Below are 17191 nucleotides of genomic sequence, written 5' to 3'. Positions count from 1 at the left end.
GCCTCCTGGTATGTTGATGGCTCACCGTTCTCTATTAAAAGGCAGTATGCAACATTTCCTTCTATAACATAATCTGAGTGCCAATTGGGACATCTTCTCACACGATCTGATTGACGAGTTATTGGAGCTTCATAACTCTCTGGTTCTTGTTCATCATGTGCTGGTTCTGCTTCAGAAGAATCTCCTTCTTCAACCTCCTTTTCCACATGTATCTGTATAGTCTCTGGCTTTTCAGCGCTATCATCGTCTTCTTTTCTTTGTAGTTTATCTTCTACAAAGATAACATCTCTGCTGATGATCACTTTGCGGGCAGTGGGATCCCACAAGCGATACCCCTTGACTCCATCAGCATACCCCAAGAATTTGCATTTACTGGATTTTGGATCCAGTTTTGAGATTTCTTGGGAGTTGTACATCACGTACACAATACTTCCAAATACATGGAGGTTTGAATAATCAGCTGGTTTACCAGTCCACATCTCCATTGGTGTCTTCAGCTCTATTGCAGTTGATGGAGCTCGATTCACCAAATAACAGGCGGTATTGACTGCTTCTGCCCAGAATGATTTTTCTAGGCATGCATCCCTCAACATTGCTCTTGTTCTTTCTAACAAGATTATGTTCATCCGCTCTACCACTCTATTTTGTTGAGGAGTGTTCGCCACTATAAACTGTCTTTTGATGCCTTCTTTCCTGCAAAAGTCATCAAATTCTTCGCTTGTGTATTCTCCTCCATTATCTGTTCTGAAACACTTGATCTTATTTCCAGAATCAAGTTCCACCCGCACTTTGAAGTTTTTGAAAGTGGAAAACACGTCTGACTTCTTCTTAATAGGGTACACCCAACATCTCCTGGAGTAGTCATCAATAAATGAGACAAAGTATTTTGCTCCGCCTAGGGATGTAACTGGTGCTTGCCATATGTCAGAGTGAACCAATTCTAGAACACTTTTGCCTCTAGAATTTGATGTGTTGAATTTCAACTGGTGCTGCTTAATTGTTATACAATGCTCACACAAAGGAAGTGATACCTTTGTTAAGCCTGGAAGTAGTTTTTGCTCCACAAGGACTTTCATTCCTTGTTCTGACATGTGTTCAAGTTTTTGATGCCATAGCATTGTCGAATCTGAACTACATGAGGCAACAGAGGCTTCTGCTTCTACCAAAGTCTCTCCCTTCAGCATGTACAAATTTGCAACTATCTTTTCACCTTTCAGCACCACAAGCGCTCCACGGAACACCTTCATGATTCCTTTCCGTGTTTCAATCTTGCTTGCATTATTATCCAACAATCCGTAGGATAATAAATTTTTCTTCAGGCCTTTCACGTGCCGCACATCTCGAATAACTTTAATTGTTCTATCATACATCTTCAATTTGATGGTTCCCACGCTAATGATCTCTAAGGCATGATCATTGCAACTATACACAGATCCTCCTGAGACAGGTTCATAATGATTGAACCATTCTCTTCTTGAGGTCATGTGATATGTTGCTCCCGAATCAATGAGCCATATGTCTAAATATCTCTTTCTACCTTCCACGGTGGTTGACGCTTCACAACATAGAGCATCTCCATCATCTGAAGTGTTTGCAGTATTGCTTTGTTGATTGGAGTTTTTATTTAGACTCCAACAATCCTTCTTCAAGTGACCCTTCTTTCCACAGTTGTAGTACTTTAAATTCTTCTTGCTTCTTGACTTCGATCTACCATGTTTCTGACTCTGCTTTGGCCACGTTCTGTTGATCTCCCTCTCATCGTTGTCATCGTTGTCAATGTTTCTTCTTGTTGCAGATTTACTTGTCTGTCTTCCTTGTTCTTGCGCCGATTTTCTTCTTGTAGAACAGCAGTTACAACGTCATCGAAGACTAGATTGGTGACATTAATATTTGTAAGTTGATGATGAGTTGATCATACGAATCCGGTAGACTTTGAAGTAGAAGTTCAGCACGTTCTTGTTCTCCTATTTTACAGCTTAAGGATGTAAGCTGAGAAAATAAAGTATTCAGTGTATTTAAGTGCTTCGTCACTGAAGTAGATTATGACATATGGAGAGTGTACAATTTTCTCTTAAGGAAAATTTTATTGTGCAGCGATGTGGCCTCGTATAATTTGGTGAGATGATCACATATCTCCTTAGCTGTCTTCTTCTCCTCGATGCTTGACAATACTTCATCTGCTAATGCTAGATGAAAGTTTGCCATAGCATTCCCGTCTATTTCGATCTATTTGTTGTCATCTGTGAAATCCACTGGCCTTTCACTGATAGCTCCTAGACAACCGTCTTTCCTCAGGATGGCCTTCATCTTCAATTTCCACAATGAGAAATTTCTCCCATTTAATTTTTCAATATCAAATTTCGTTGCCATAGCTTCTTTTACGGATAGCTCCCACTATTTCACTATCGTGAATAGTTCTCTGGAACCTTCAAAAAATGGGTAATAACGTCTGATTTTCTTATGTTAGAGGATCCACCTTTTGGTGGCAACCACAAAGACAATAAGCAGATATTACACACTCTAATCTAGCTCGGATACCAATTGTTGCGAAAGACGGCTATCGGATAGAGCAAAATCGTAACTGATAATTTGAGAAAATAAAAATGAAGATAAAGAAGATACAAAATTTACGTGGAAAACTCCTAAATAATATAGGGTAAAAACCACGGGCAACAGTAGAAGAATTTCACTATGAGAAAATAGGAATTACAACCTCTCTCGATCTACCAAGGAGAAAACAATGATAATTCTCTCTTGATAAAAAAGAAAACAACTCTCAAGAAACTCTCTAAATTCTCTCTAGTATTGGAATAAAGCTAGAATGCTTTGGGATGCTTTTGAAACTAAATGAGCTAGGGTATTTATAGTTGAAGCTTTAAGGACTAATTTGTAAATACTCTAAATTACAATGGCCAAAATTAAGGTTCTACCATTTCCAAAATTCAGCAATAGTTGCTACCCTTTTTTTTTCAAGCAGCACCGAAAGTTGCATTTATTATGCACACTTTCGGTGCATAATCAACGCCTAATAAGCACCAATAGTAAATTCGTAGTTATAATATAACTAAATCATGGATTTTAGCAATAACTATCGTTTGCATGTATATTTTTCGGTTCCACTTAATTAAAGCTGATGAACATGAAGATTTGTCTTAAACAAGGAACAAGCACTGTAATCTGTGACGATCTAGCTCAAATTGTACAAAGAACATCATTAAAAATAACATTTTAAGCTTTAATAGGGCAACCATTCAGGATATCAGAGACACAATCCACGTAGGACGTAGCTCTGATCCTGAAAGAGTTGCCCAAGAGCATTTTGTTTAGAATTGATATAAATTAATAATTCAAATACTTATCTCTTGTTATTTTTATTTTAACTCGACGTGTTATAAATTAATAAGATCATTGTAAATAAAATTATTAGATGTAACAGAGTCATATTAACATAACATTTACATTTAAAATTATGGTAAAATATACAATTGATCACTAATTTATGTTCTTGTTAGTCACTAAAATTTTAGAAATTATAAAAATAGTTATTAAACTTATCGAACTATTACAAAATAGTCACTGCATATTATAAAATATTAATATATTATGATAAGTTTAAGGATTATTTCATAATAGTTTAATAAGTTTAATGTCTATTTTGTAATAATTTAATACTGCTTATTGATTATTCTGTAATACTTAAGAAGTTTAATTATTATTTTGTAACGTACTGAAACTTTAATTACTAAAAAGATCATTTTAATAACAACAGAGATTGGTTCAAGTGGTAAGCAGATTGATACCGCTTAAACAAGATCTTGAGTTTAAGTTCTTGTATATGCAAAAAATCCCTGTTGGAAGACTCACCCACTAAAAATATATGTGTAACACGGGTCGATCTGGATTAATCAATGTGAAATCTTAAAACCATGACATCAATAAAAAAATCATTTTAATAAAATTTAATAATTTATATGTTTTTGTATTTAATTTTTTTCTTGAATAATATGTAATGCCTATAAGATAATATATGTTCATAACATCAATAATGTGTCGAGAACAAACACACTCGTTCTTAACCTATTAATAACAGATGCACTAAAACCACTTGAATATGACTAATTATATTTCCACTAGTCCTCGCTTTGTAACCTAATATCAGTAATCTACATCACCCCTAAAACAACATTGATCTTCTCAAAATTTTCAACTTCATCTTTAATTTTTTTATACACAATAGTTCTTAAATTTGACAACTTTTTTCCTTTTAGTTTCTTGTTATTATGTCTTTGGACACATCTTTCGAATGTCACCAGGGATGGATCAAATGATGTAAACTGAGGGTAATTTTTTTATGAAAATTTTAAATTATTATATTTTAGATATTTTTTATTTTCTTTTAATAATTTATTTTCGTCTTTTTAGAATTTTATAAGTCCATTCTCTCTTAAAATTTTAAAACTCTTTATTTAATATAAAACTTTGTGTCGTCCCTAAATGTCACATTATTAAAATGATTAAAATAACTCAAAAATATTAATTCATGGTCTAACCTAGACAAAAAATCAGAAACCAAATTTTTAAAAAATATATTAAAATTCAAGATTAATTATTTAAAAATAGATGGACCAAACTTAAAGTTTGGCATGATAAAGGAACTAAAATCACAGTTAGACCCTTTGTCTTACAAACTAGAATCAGTAATAGTGATCTTTAAATGAAGTGAGGAAGTATCATAAAGATGCCCTTGACCATTGGCGTGAACAACAAACCTGGAATCTGTGGCGAGCAAAACCTGTAATGATTCTGAAATCAACATGAAAAGAATTTGATGCTTGAGATTCTAAGAAATGCAAGCCTATGTTTTTTCAAACTTAAAAACCACCATTCCATCCACGATGATATTTTCTTTGTCCCATTAATAAACCCTCTTCTCTTTAATCCCACCCTTTAATGGCGTCGTCCAGGACCATGATCTCCATTTTCAAGCATTTCACGAGAACAATCCCATATCTTCAATGGCGATCCAGAACCCACATTTTCTACATCCTCTTGCTCCTCCTCTCACTCTTCTTCTTCCTCTCAACTACTTCCTTCAACCACCGTTCCCCGTTAGCCTTGGCCTTGGCAACCCGCCTTCGATTCGCCGCCAACTACCTCGCTTCCTTCGCGTCCATTTCCTCGTCCAACACCTGCATCGTCTCCGACGTCAGAACCAACTGCACCCTCTCCTCCGTCACCGCTGTCGAAATAACCGACAACGTGATCAAAGACCTTAGTTCTTGCGATATCTTTAATGGCGACTGGGTCTTGGACGATTCCACCACCCCTGCTTACATTCCTGGCTCTTGCCCTTACGTCGATGATTCCTTTAACTGCTTCAAGAACGGCCGGATCGATTTCAGTTACGTTAGATACCGGTGGAAGCCCTTCGATTGTCTGATTCCGAGGTAAATATTTTATAGAAAAAATAGTTGAAAATCGTTTTACACCACTTTGTCTTTTACATGGTTGTCGAAATGCGTGTACAGGTTCAATGGGAGGAAATGTTGGAGATGTTGAGGGAAAGAGACTGGTTTTCGTGGGAGATTCTTTGACTATGAACATGTGGGAATCACTGGTGTGCTTGTTGAGAGAATCGTTGAGGGATAAGCGACGTCTCTTTGAAGTTTCCAGCAGGAACGAGTTCAGGACTCGGGGGTTCTTTTCTCTCAGATTCTCAGTGAGTCAAGTATCCATCTAACTATTTGTTTTTTTTTTCCTGGTTTTATGAGCATTTTAGATATTCGAAACTCGTACTTGAATCCGAAACTCATAGTTGAATTTGAATAACTTGTTTAGATATCTGAAACTCATACTTGAATGAATCCGAATAACGTGTTTAGATATTCGAAAGTCATTTGAATCCGATTAACATGTTTAGATATAAATGAGATGGTTAAATGATTTATAGGATTACGAGTGCACAATAGACTTCATCAAATCACCATTCCTAGTCCAAGAATGGACAATCTCTGATAACAGTGAGATCAGAAGAGAAACACTGAGGCTTGACATGATTCAGGGTTCCAAGTACAGTGATGCTGATATAATAGTCTTCAACACTGGCCATTGGTGGACTCACCAAAAAACTGGCAAAGGGTAAAGATTCTGCTCTGCCATTTTTCTACTTGTTTTCCCATCAGTTTCTGATATTTACCATAAAGTTTACCATGAACAAATGGTGTTTTAAATTTGCAGCAAAAATTACTTCCAGGAGGGCAGCCATGTCTATGACAGATTGGAAGTAAAAGAAGCATTTACAAAGGCATTGAAAACATGGGCACAATGGGTTGATTCCAACATTGATAGAAAACACACCAGGGTCTTCTTTGCAGGGTACTCCTCATCTCCTTTCAGGTAAAAGTAATAAGGCCATAGTTCTAACCTATGTTAACTCGGACTTTGATGCGAGTATCGATATGGATATGTTGATTGTTATTTTCAGGAAAGGACAGTGGGATACAGGTGGGAACTGCCATGGTGAAACAGAGCCAATATCGAATGAAACAAGCCTTGCACCGTATCCATGGATGATGAGCATCCTGGAATCCGTGATATCGGAAATGAAAACCTGTATTTTATCTCAACATCACCAAGATGACGGCTTACAGAAAATATGGTCATCCTTTGATTTATCGGCCGCTAGAGATCCCGAGGACTCCGAGCATGTTCCAGGATTGCAGTCATTGGTGCCTCCCTGGTGTCCCAGACTTTTGGAATGAACTTCTCTATGCTGCACTGCTAACATCATTTCATTCTCAGTTCTGATAGTCTCAAGTTCTAATGTGGTTGCTTTTGCTTGTGTGTCAAACCATTGGACTACATAGATTGTTGTATGCTTTTAGTTTCCTCGTGTACAGGCAACGCTATGTTTTTGGTCCCCAAAATTTTTTTACCAAAAATCCAACATTTTAGCATGTCATATATCAATTTTCGTTAATCCATTATTGTGATGCATTATTTCAAAATTATTGAATCTATCATATTGTAGGCCAACAAATAATCAACCACCGAAATGATTATTGACAGTTTTGATTGTGGTCTCTCTTTGATCTATGCTTATATTCACATATTTTCGGCTGGGTAATTTTCAATTTTTAATGTTATTAATAATTTTTATCAGCAACGGTTAACAGTGTTATCAATTATACTACTGATTACACTATAAAAAGGATAAATATATATTTTTGTACTTTAATTTGACTTCATGGTTCAGTTGGTACCTAATATTTTTTATCCAATTGCTTGCTTGGACTTTATTTCTTGATTAAAGTAATACTTATTGTAAATGATTTCTGTCAAGCAATTTAAATCATAATGCAAGTTTATGTACCAATTTGAACTAAAAAGTCAAATTCAGATATCTAATTGAACCAAAAAATATTTGGGGTACCGAATTGAACTTTAAAGTCAAATTCAGTTATGAAAACGTAATTACCCTTATAAAAATAGAGGAGTAAATTATATCAAGCTAAAGGATAGGGATTTCATTCATATTTTGGCATAGTAGAGGGCCTGATATCAAGCTTATATGAAAATAATTTAATAACTAAAGGATGGCGTAATATGGCATGAAATGCCCTCAACTGATTGGCTTTCCTTGGATAGGAAAATCTATAGTCATAGTAACGGGAGTACACAATAAAAGCTTTACCTTTACTCGCCATATCGAGATAAAATCAAAGAAAGCTCCATTCTTCCGGAAACGACAGGGTATCCTTCGTTTTTCAATTTCTTAGCTCGCACGCTCGAACTATTTGATATCCGATCGGACAGAGGAAAAAAAGCAATTCATCGGCGAAGGGAGAAGAGTTATTGTAAATCGAGGAAGAAAATGAAGATCGACGTGAATGCGATGGCTCGTAGAGTAGAAGTTGATAATCGAATTCCTCTCCGTTATTATTATCGAATCGCCGATAGTCTCCTCAAACAGGTTCTCTATGCTAATTCTTTGCCTAATCGTACTCTTTTCTTAATAATCACGATGTTATGATTCGTTTAAGGTTTGATTTTAGCTTAATCTCGGTTTTAATCATTCTTTTATTTTTTCTAAGTTTTAATTGCTAATAATTCCTTAGTTTTTATAATTAAATTTGTTATTCATCCTAATTAATTAGTTTTTGTACTTAAATTTGCTATTCATCCTAATTAATTAGCGTGCTATTTGAAAATGTTAGTGATTTAAGTTCTAAGTAGCTTCGTTTGTAGCATTGCTTGCGAAGTCTTTGTCTATTTCTGTTAAGCTAGTAGTTGCTAATGAGTTAATTGTTTTAGTACCCCAATTAACTCATTTAACCTAAATTAAATTGTCTTCATATTTGAAAAATGTTATTGATTTAAGGACGAAGCTATTCTTTCTGTTAGCTAGAAATTTATGTATGATTACAAGTGCTTAATGTGTTCTTTTATTTTCAGGCAGAAATTTATAGAGGGGAAAAAAATATAGTGGATTTGTACATAATTCTACTTAGATATTCAAGGTGAGGGAAGCTTACTACAGATTGAGTTCGTCATAAATTAATCCGTTTAAGCTTATTTATGAACATACATTTTGATCAGTTTGGTGTCAGAAACAATACCATACCATCGAGATTACCAGGTTTTGCTTCCGAAAGAAAAGGCTGTGTATAGGAAGGTGAGGTTTAATTGTTTTACGGGACCTCTGTGATGTGAGCCCATTCATATGGTATTTGATGATATTTTGCTTCTATTGTTTCTCATTTGCAGAGACTTTTAGCTGTACTTGACGAGCTTGAAACTTTGAAACCAGAGGTTCAAAGGAGAATTGAAGAACTAAACAAAAGTCGAACAGGGGCAAGATTGGTCAACCTTGATGACCAGGAAGGCTCTTTCTGTGGCTCAGATATGATGTCTTCTTTGGATTGGAACCCGGTAAATAAAGGGTCTAATATGAGCTTGGATATTAAGCAGGTACAGAATCACTATAATCGGTGGATGCAGTGTGATTCAATTATGTAATTATTAATATCTCCTTTCCCTGTTTCTATATCTATGGTTGTCCATTTTTTTCCTTATTTTTTGCTTGCGTTTTTAATAGAATTCCAATATTTTAGCTCAGTTTCCCCCTTTTATATGGACGCAGCCTGCCAGAGTGGCAGTTCAATCTTCCTGGAAGTATAACAATAATCATAATCAGATTGACAGGCAATTCCAGAAGTTGTAAGTTTCTTTTGCTATTTTTAATGGTACATTTGTATTTGGATCTTGAAACCTCTGAAGTCTCATCTTTCCAATCTGAAATACGCTGTTGTATTGGTGGGATCCATTAAATTTCGGTAAAAATTCACAGTTGTATTGGTGGGATCCAATAAAATTCAACTCCATACTATTAGCTGGTCTCTGGGGAGCGGAATTAATTGATGTTAAAAGCATGGCCATCCATAAAATTCACTTGTTTGTTACTTCTTCTTTAGAGCATCGCCCTGATTTCTTTTGGCCTTTGCTTTGCTCAGTGTCATATTTGTTTGTGTTTGTCCATCTAGGCCCTTATTAGAACTTAGATGGTTGTATTAATAGGAATTAGTTCAAAACTTTTACTTTGAGGCTGACATGGCATGTATCAATTTTCCTGGGTTTGCTTCAGGTCTCTTAATATACCTCATCCCAATAAAGAAACTCTATCTAGACACTCATTTCTAGGCCCTAACGGCCTTCGTCGCCAGTGGCTTGGACCAAATGCAGAGATAAAGGTTAATCTCTATCTGCTTTATCTCCCTCCAATCTTCTTTATGTACTCATACATAATCTCTTTTTGCATGCAAACTGCAAGATCTGCATCGAATCGTTGATTCTGCTTTATAATTCAGGTTCAATATCCAAGCCATAAGGACTTGGAACCTGCTGAAAATTCAGGGTAGGACTTCCAAAATGTCTAATCATTCTTCTTTAGGCTTACATGCATATTTTTGTCTTACCCTTATCATATCCTTTTACCTTAGATATTCTGTAAATATTAAAAGATTTAAATATCTGCTGAGAGTTCTAGTTTGTGTTGCTCCAATGATGCTGCTTTAACATTTTTCTATTTTGTGTTACAATTCTTTACAGCCTGAATCAGGCTGGACAGCATGAATCTTCGGTTGTAAAAGATGGCGAACCAGGAGGGGTTGTCTCTGCTATGGACTCGGTTCTCACGTTGGATGATGGTCGATGGTTACATCCTACTGAAGAGTCACGTCCTTTGACTATTGAAGCAATAGAGGATCCTTTCAAGTTTGTTGGTATGAAACAACCTTCTCCTCCTCCTGTGCTTGCTCAAGTACAGCCGGAATTTACACCAATTCATCCATCAAAAGTTGCTGACCCAAGACCTGGTCCTGCAAAGTCTTCTCAAGATGGATTGCCAAACTCTAACTCATATCAACATCTACATGTTGTATGTCTCCTATATCAATCATTCTTCTTCCCTGTTACTTGGTGGAATGATCAGATTTGGGCCTTCTATGTTGGTTATTGTTCCAATTTTGTTTACTTATTATGCAGCCAGTACAAATGATGGAGGATTTCTTGCGATTGGCTCGGGCAAATACAGAAAAGAATTTGGAAACATGTGGTGTTTTAGCTGGATCATTGGTGAGAAAACTATATTTTTTGAAGTTGATAAGTGTTTTTTTAAAGATAATTAGGAAGCTGGGGATTCAAAGTTGCTGCAGGTGTTGTTTATACTTTTGATTTTTGTGGCCGCAGAAAAACAGGGTTTTCCACATTACCACTCTTATAATTCCAAAGCAGGAGTCAACTTCAGATTCGGTATGGTATATTATTCCTTTAATCTAATTATTTTGTGCTGAAAGAGTTAACAACTTCAATGTTTATTCTGGCTATATACTTTTATCCAAGTGCTTTTATTCTATCTCAATGATACATTTGTTTAATACAGTGTTCAACATTAAATGAAGAAGAGATTTTTGAAGTTCAAGATAAATTCTCTCTTTTTCCTCTGGGATGGATTCATGTAAGTTCACAAGTCTTGAATTTCCAATGTATAATATGATTACCTTTTCTTTCCTCTATATGCTCTTTTGTCAGTGATATATCTGGGTATTAGGTGAACAAAAGATAACAGATCTCTATTTTGTATTCTGTTTCAGAATATTATTATTATTGCTCTGGTACCATTGTATTATGCACATGCAAACACAGAGTAAACATGTTATATTTGAAGTCAAGTGGGAATTTGTGTGGTTTATAAAGCTTCCCTTGGTTGCTTGAACTCATGGTTAATATACACTTCTAGGTATAAGAAGGTTAGAGTATAATTGGTTTCCTCAAAGTGTGTTTGAAACTAATATCTAAAAGAAATGATTATCAAGAAGAAATTATATCTAAAAGAAACTGTTTTATCCTTTTGTTGGGCTTTGCACCAATGTAGGTGGTATCTTTTCAGTAGCATTTTGACTTCAACTTATAGTTTGGTGAAGTTCACACTTCTTTGGGGTCATTTGTTTCACTTATAGTCTTTCTATTCAATCTCATCTAATATTTCATTCTTCATCTAGATAGTCTCTAATGTGGTCCTGTAACACACGCCTTGCTTGAGTTGATCTTCTTCATGAAGCAGAGATTCATGTTTTGATTAGCCTATGTTTTTTACTGGAAACTTGCATGTTGCTATCTATAGGTAACTGTTTCAAATAAGTTAACATACTGTCCAATTCTTTGATTTTCAGACACACCCAACTCAGACTTGTTTCATGTCATCAGTTGATCTTCATACACATTACTCATATCAGGTAAAAGAAAAAAAATACTTGCTATATATCCCAGCTTATAGTATGATTCAGTCTTACAGCATGTATCATTCTTTTCCACTTACACCTCCAACATATGAATTACATATTATTCATTCCTCTGCATTTTTTTTCTTTTCCTTTTTGGTGGATTTGTTTAGATTATGCTACAAGAAGCAATTGCAATTGTTATGGCCCCAACTGACACGACCAGGTAGATTCTCATTTTCCTCCCAATAACCATGGCATTGAACGCAATGAAATATCACAAACTTCATATTGTTAAATGTAAATCTATCATGGCTAGACAGTTGTTTCCGACCATTTGTACTACCAGTTAACTTTAGTTAGTAATCTGGTACTCGTTTTCAAGCATTCATATTTTTTATTGTCATCTTTTAAGCAACATTTACAGTCAAGTGATGTAGAAAAGGACTACATGTACCAAATGCAAACGAAAATAAGATATATTTTTCTGTGCAAGAGATGTTTTACCTTGTGTATGCAGAAGCAAATTCTGTTGTAGATTTTCATTTTGTTTAGTGGCTGAATTGGTAAAGAATAGGATTATTCCCATGTCTTAAACAACTGATTTTTCTGCTCTGCTAAGGTTGTTGAAATGATTAGTAGAAGTAGGAAGGTACTTAAAGCGTACAAATAATGTTTGCAGGAGCCTCTTAGATAAAAAAGACAGTCCCTGTTATAGGCAGTTTTTTTTACAAGTTAACAATGTTCATATTCAATTGCAGCCCGCATGGTATCTTTCATCTGTCTGATCCAGGGGGTGTGTCCATTATTCGTAATTGTCAGCAACGAGGATTCCATCCCCATGAGGAGCCTTCAGATGGAACACCAATCTATGAGCATTGCTCTCATGTTTTTATGAATCCCAAGATAAAGTTTGATGTTGTTGATCTCCGGTGAGGTACGATTATGAAATGTCAACTCACCCATGTTGAAGTACCACCGGTAAATTTATCTGTGAAAGGAATCAGGTTTGCATACTAAATTACTATCTTGTAAATTCAACTGAAGAGAATCATCTTGCAAATAGAGGATGTTCATTTTTTCTTCAATCATATTGTAAGAATTACCTTTCCTCACTCAGTATTTCCCCCACTTTGTACTGTTTTGCAGAGGAGTATTTTAGTAACAGATGAACTACTTTGGCCCTTTTATTCTATATGTTTTGAGCATATCTAAATTGAAAAGAGACAGTGATATTGTGGATATTTTTTTAGAAGTTGCATTCAACATTAGATTAGCATGTCATTATATGTTAGTTAAACATGATTGATTGAATTTTAACGTGATTGACTATGTAATTGAATAATGATAATAAAAGAAAGCCGGGGACATTCTTGATGGACGATTTCGGGGTGTGTCGTTTCCAAGCCTCAGAGAAAGGGCACGAGGTCTCATGGAAGGGAGAATTCATGGGGCTTCCAGAGTGTATTATCTTGAAATCACAGTTTCTGAAAGGTGGAAGGTGAAGGTGCCTGATGTGCAATATTCATGGATCTGCAACTGGATTGCTGGTTGTTGAGCTAATAAATGGAGGCTTTAAAGGAAAGGAAAGAGAACACAGGCAGGGCAGGCTATAAACTTTACGTGATCGCGTTTAATTGCCCTCTCTCTAGTGTGTTTGGACCACCATCTCCCTCTCTCTCTAGTGTTGAGTAGACAAAAGGAACATTTCTGTTATTTCCTGCTGCCATTCTGCAAGTGGCAATAATATGAAAACAATATGATTTTGTCTTCAAAAACAGGCCTTTACAGTGTCCAAGTGAGCTACCTCACCAAGAACACGTCATTAAAAGAAACAATAAAGGGCAGTTGCCCAATAGTCCTCTACATGCGTTATCAGTGAACAAATGGTAGATTACATCCGACTCATTTAAGAGCCTGCTGTAGGATAATGTCTCATTCAATCATATTTAAGTTCACGTGTTGAAGCCCACCCCACAAACATCCACTTTTTAGGGTTTAACACTTCGAACCTCTCCCCCCCCCCCTCGCTTCTCAGGAATCATGGATGGAACCGCCTTCCTCCTCCATCACCTTTACTCTATACTAGGAGCACATATTCAAATAGCGTTTTCGGTGGCATCGCGTTTGTCGTTATTGCAGACAATAGCGATTGCGGATATTGTGGTCATATAATAACGGTCGTGGAGGATACCACTCTCGAAAATATCGCGGTCGCGGACAGCTATTTAACTCCCTACCAGGAACGACATTTCACTCAAACTCGGTGGATTCCAATCTGACATGATCTGGTCAAGTCAATTTTTATTTTTAAAAGTTGGATTCAGATCAACTTCGGGTTTATGGTGAAAAATATCCGACCTGACCCAACATAATATTATAATTATTATTTATAAATTTATGGATAATTACAATAATACATTTTCTATATTATTTTTTTCAACTAAACCCTTATTTTACCTAATAAATGAGTATATATTTAGGTCGTATCAAGTACAAGTTTTGGCATAAAATAGGGTCGAGTTTCAAGTTAGATAAATCCTCCTAAACTTAGATCGGGTTGAATTTAGGGGAGATTTAATTTTAGATCAAATTTGAGTGGATAAAAATTTGACCGATCCTACCCAACCCATAATGATCCCAACTTTATACCTAACAGTTAATTTATAACTAACATTTAATGGGTTAATTTATCACTTTATCTTATTGTTAAGTTGAGGTCTCATTTTAAATCTAGGTGTTCTGTGTATCACACTACTAGAAACAGCCTAATCGGCATCAATTCCAGAACCGAACCCCCATTTTTAAGGGTTAAGCAATTGTCAAACACAGCATGTGACCCAATTCAGTATTTTACTAATAATCAGTTAATTACATCCACACGTAGACTCCAAGTTATTCCATTTCTAACTTACGAACCATTCCAAAATTCTTATTATTTTCTATGATTTGGATTAAAAATTTCAGCCACTTATTCATTGAATTTGTTGACGATAATAGTTTTTTTTATTTCTCCATATAATTAAGTTTTTTTCTACCTTTCAACCCGAATCCACATATTTTAAGCAGCATTGAAGTCTCATTACTTAAAGCAGTAGGATGGGAGAGTGCATCATCTTCTCTTAATGTAATAGAAGCAGTGTAATTATCAAATTTTAATTTGGGGTTGTCCTATCCTTGTCAAAGTTGTCCATGACTTTGGATTTTTTGTTTTGGTTTGATACATAACTTAGTCCCCTAAATTTGATATTCTTTATTAAATTAGACTCCACACTTGATAAATTTTATCATTGACCCCTAATTTTTTTTTGGGTGAAATTGACCTTTGATCGTAGCAAGTTTATCAAATTGATATAGGGATGATAATTTGAATTCTGGATTCACATATTTGTGGATATCCTATATTCAAATTATTGTGAATTGAAATGTTAAAATTTCTATATTTTTAGGAATTTAGAGTGAATATATATAGACATACAAATATTTCTCAATCATATATAGAAACCAAAATTTTTAATTGAGAATTTTTTTCTCTAATATTGATGTGTCTTGTATCGTTTTCAGTTTATAATTAACTTTAAACTTATTATATGTATGTACACATGCAAATATTTCATAATTATATTTATAAAAATATATTACATGACATAAATTTTGGTATAGGGGCTCAAATTTTAAGGATAAATTATCTAAATAATCGCTAGATATTATAATTTTTAATTATATCCTAAACAATGAAAAATTATAAACAATTATTCAAATTAACGAAAAACTATAAGTTGATTTTTTTGGTTAAAAAAGTAAACCTAGGGTTTACTGTGATTTTTTTTTACATAATTTTTAAGTTTTACTTTATTAGGATTGTGAGTATTATTATGAGTTTTTCTTAAGGTTGATTGTAACAATAAGCCTAGAGTTTAATGGTTTTTGTTGTTGTTATGTAACATATTAATTACATTTATAATACATGATAAACAAAAAAACTTAAAATTATAAAACTTGAAAATGATGGTGTCGCAACCGTCTTTCGGTTGTGCCCCGGAATTGGGCTTCGACTTGAAATAATTGGGTTGGAGTCGCCACCGACCACTTTAAAACGAATTTAGGTGGGTCGGACACCATCTTACCTGATCTGCGTTGTACCAGAAACGTGTCGGGTTCGGGAGTCGATTACGGTCAAGGAAGGATTAGCACCCTTGAACCGTCCTTTCGGTACCAATTAATTTCCAGTTGTCTTTAATTGCGAAAAATTAAAATTTAAAAATTCGATTCGAGTTGCTTACCTTTGATCGGTTGAAATTCTTCTAAAAGAAGAAACAAAAATGTTAGAAAAAAAATATATTAAATGAATCGAAAAAATAATAACAAGTCAAAAGAAAGGGGAAAAAAATAAGTGAAAAATAAATAAGTCCAAGAGGATAGAAAAAATATGATAGATAAAATTAAAATTAGTAAAAGGGAAAGAAATGGTAAAGTTTAAAAGTAATAAATAATAAGAAAATGAAGGAACATACTAATAATAATAGCGATAAAATAAAATGAGACTTAGGGGGACCAAAAAAAATAAAAAAATAAAAAAAAAATGGAATTGACGGGCTAAATTGGTATTAAAATGGACTGCAAAAAAAGAGTAAAAAGTTAGGAGCCAAATCACAAATAAAAAAAAAGTGACCAAATTAATTGAATTGCAAATTCAGGGTCAAAATTACAAATGGTGACTAGATTGAAATGCGATTCAAACCATTAGGGACGGCGGAGAGAATTTAACAATCCCATAATTGCACAATGGCCCCTCGTAAAACGGCGCCGTTTCATCTGGTGCCAAAACGGCACCGTTTTGGTTCTAGCACTTAAATCCAAACGAGGCCCACTTCCTTTACTCTCTTCATTTTCTTCTTCATTCCAGAAAGAAAAGAAAAAAAGGGAGAGTTCAGAACTCTCTCCCCCCTCCCTCGTCGGAGAGAGGAAAAGGTGGCGGAGCCGCGACTACAAGCGGCGGCGTACAGAGGCGCCGGTGACCGGAACTAACCCAAACACAACTGATAGCCTCCTCTCGACCCCCCGATGTAGAATCTGGCCTCGAAACAGTGAAAACGACGCTAGATCGGAGTAGATCTAGCCTTGAAGGCCTCGATCCTTACCCTTTGGGGCGAGAAATCGTCGCCTTCCTGGTGGTTCTTCGATTTGCTTTGCTTTGCTTTGCCTCAGTTCTTTTACTTGCTTAGATTTTCTGCTGGGGCTTCGGCCTTTGAGTTTATATATTTGATATTTGCTTTGTTTTCTGTCCGATGTTGGGTACTGTTGATATCTCTCTGTAGTTGTGGGTTCTCGGTTCGTAGTGTGATGGTTGATGTTTACTGTGTTCGTCATGGGTCTTGATCCTCGGTTTTTTGTGGGACTTGATTTTGGTTTGC

The 17191-nt window shown here is 35.2% G+C and overlaps 1 protein-coding gene and 1 pseudogene across 1 annotated transcript; both read left to right on the top strand.

Moving 5' to 3' along the window:
* Window positions 1-4918: 4918 nt before the first annotated feature.
* LOC120115634 lies at window positions 4919-6807 on the top strand (annotated as a pseudogene).
* Window positions 6808-7717: 910 nt separating this feature from the next.
* LOC120115691 (AMSH-like ubiquitin thioesterase 3) lies at window positions 7718-12888 on the top strand. Its single transcript, XM_039136321.1, has 14 exons — window positions 7718-7972; window positions 8455-8519; window positions 8599-8674; window positions 8767-8970; window positions 9143-9219; window positions 9644-9749; window positions 9867-9913; window positions 10108-10435; window positions 10543-10632; window positions 10747-10809; window positions 10940-11014; window positions 11730-11792; window positions 11951-12003; window positions 12539-12888. The coding sequence occupies exons 1-14, from the start codon at window positions 7874-7876 to the stop codon at window positions 12711-12713; spliced, it is 1521 nt and encodes a 506-aa protein (XP_038992252.1). The 5' UTR covers window positions 7718-7873; the 3' UTR covers window positions 12714-12888.
* Window positions 12889-17191: the final 4303 nt, after the last annotated feature.

Source organism: Hibiscus syriacus, unplaced genomic scaffold, assembly GCF_006381635.1.
Source record: "Hibiscus syriacus cultivar Baekdansim isolate YM2019G1 unplaced genomic scaffold, ASM638163v2 tig00110270_pilon, whole genome shotgun sequence".
Taxonomy (NCBI): domain Eukaryota; kingdom Viridiplantae; phylum Streptophyta; class Magnoliopsida; order Malvales; family Malvaceae; genus Hibiscus; species Hibiscus syriacus.
This window is presented reverse-complemented; position numbering and strand designations above follow the sequence as displayed.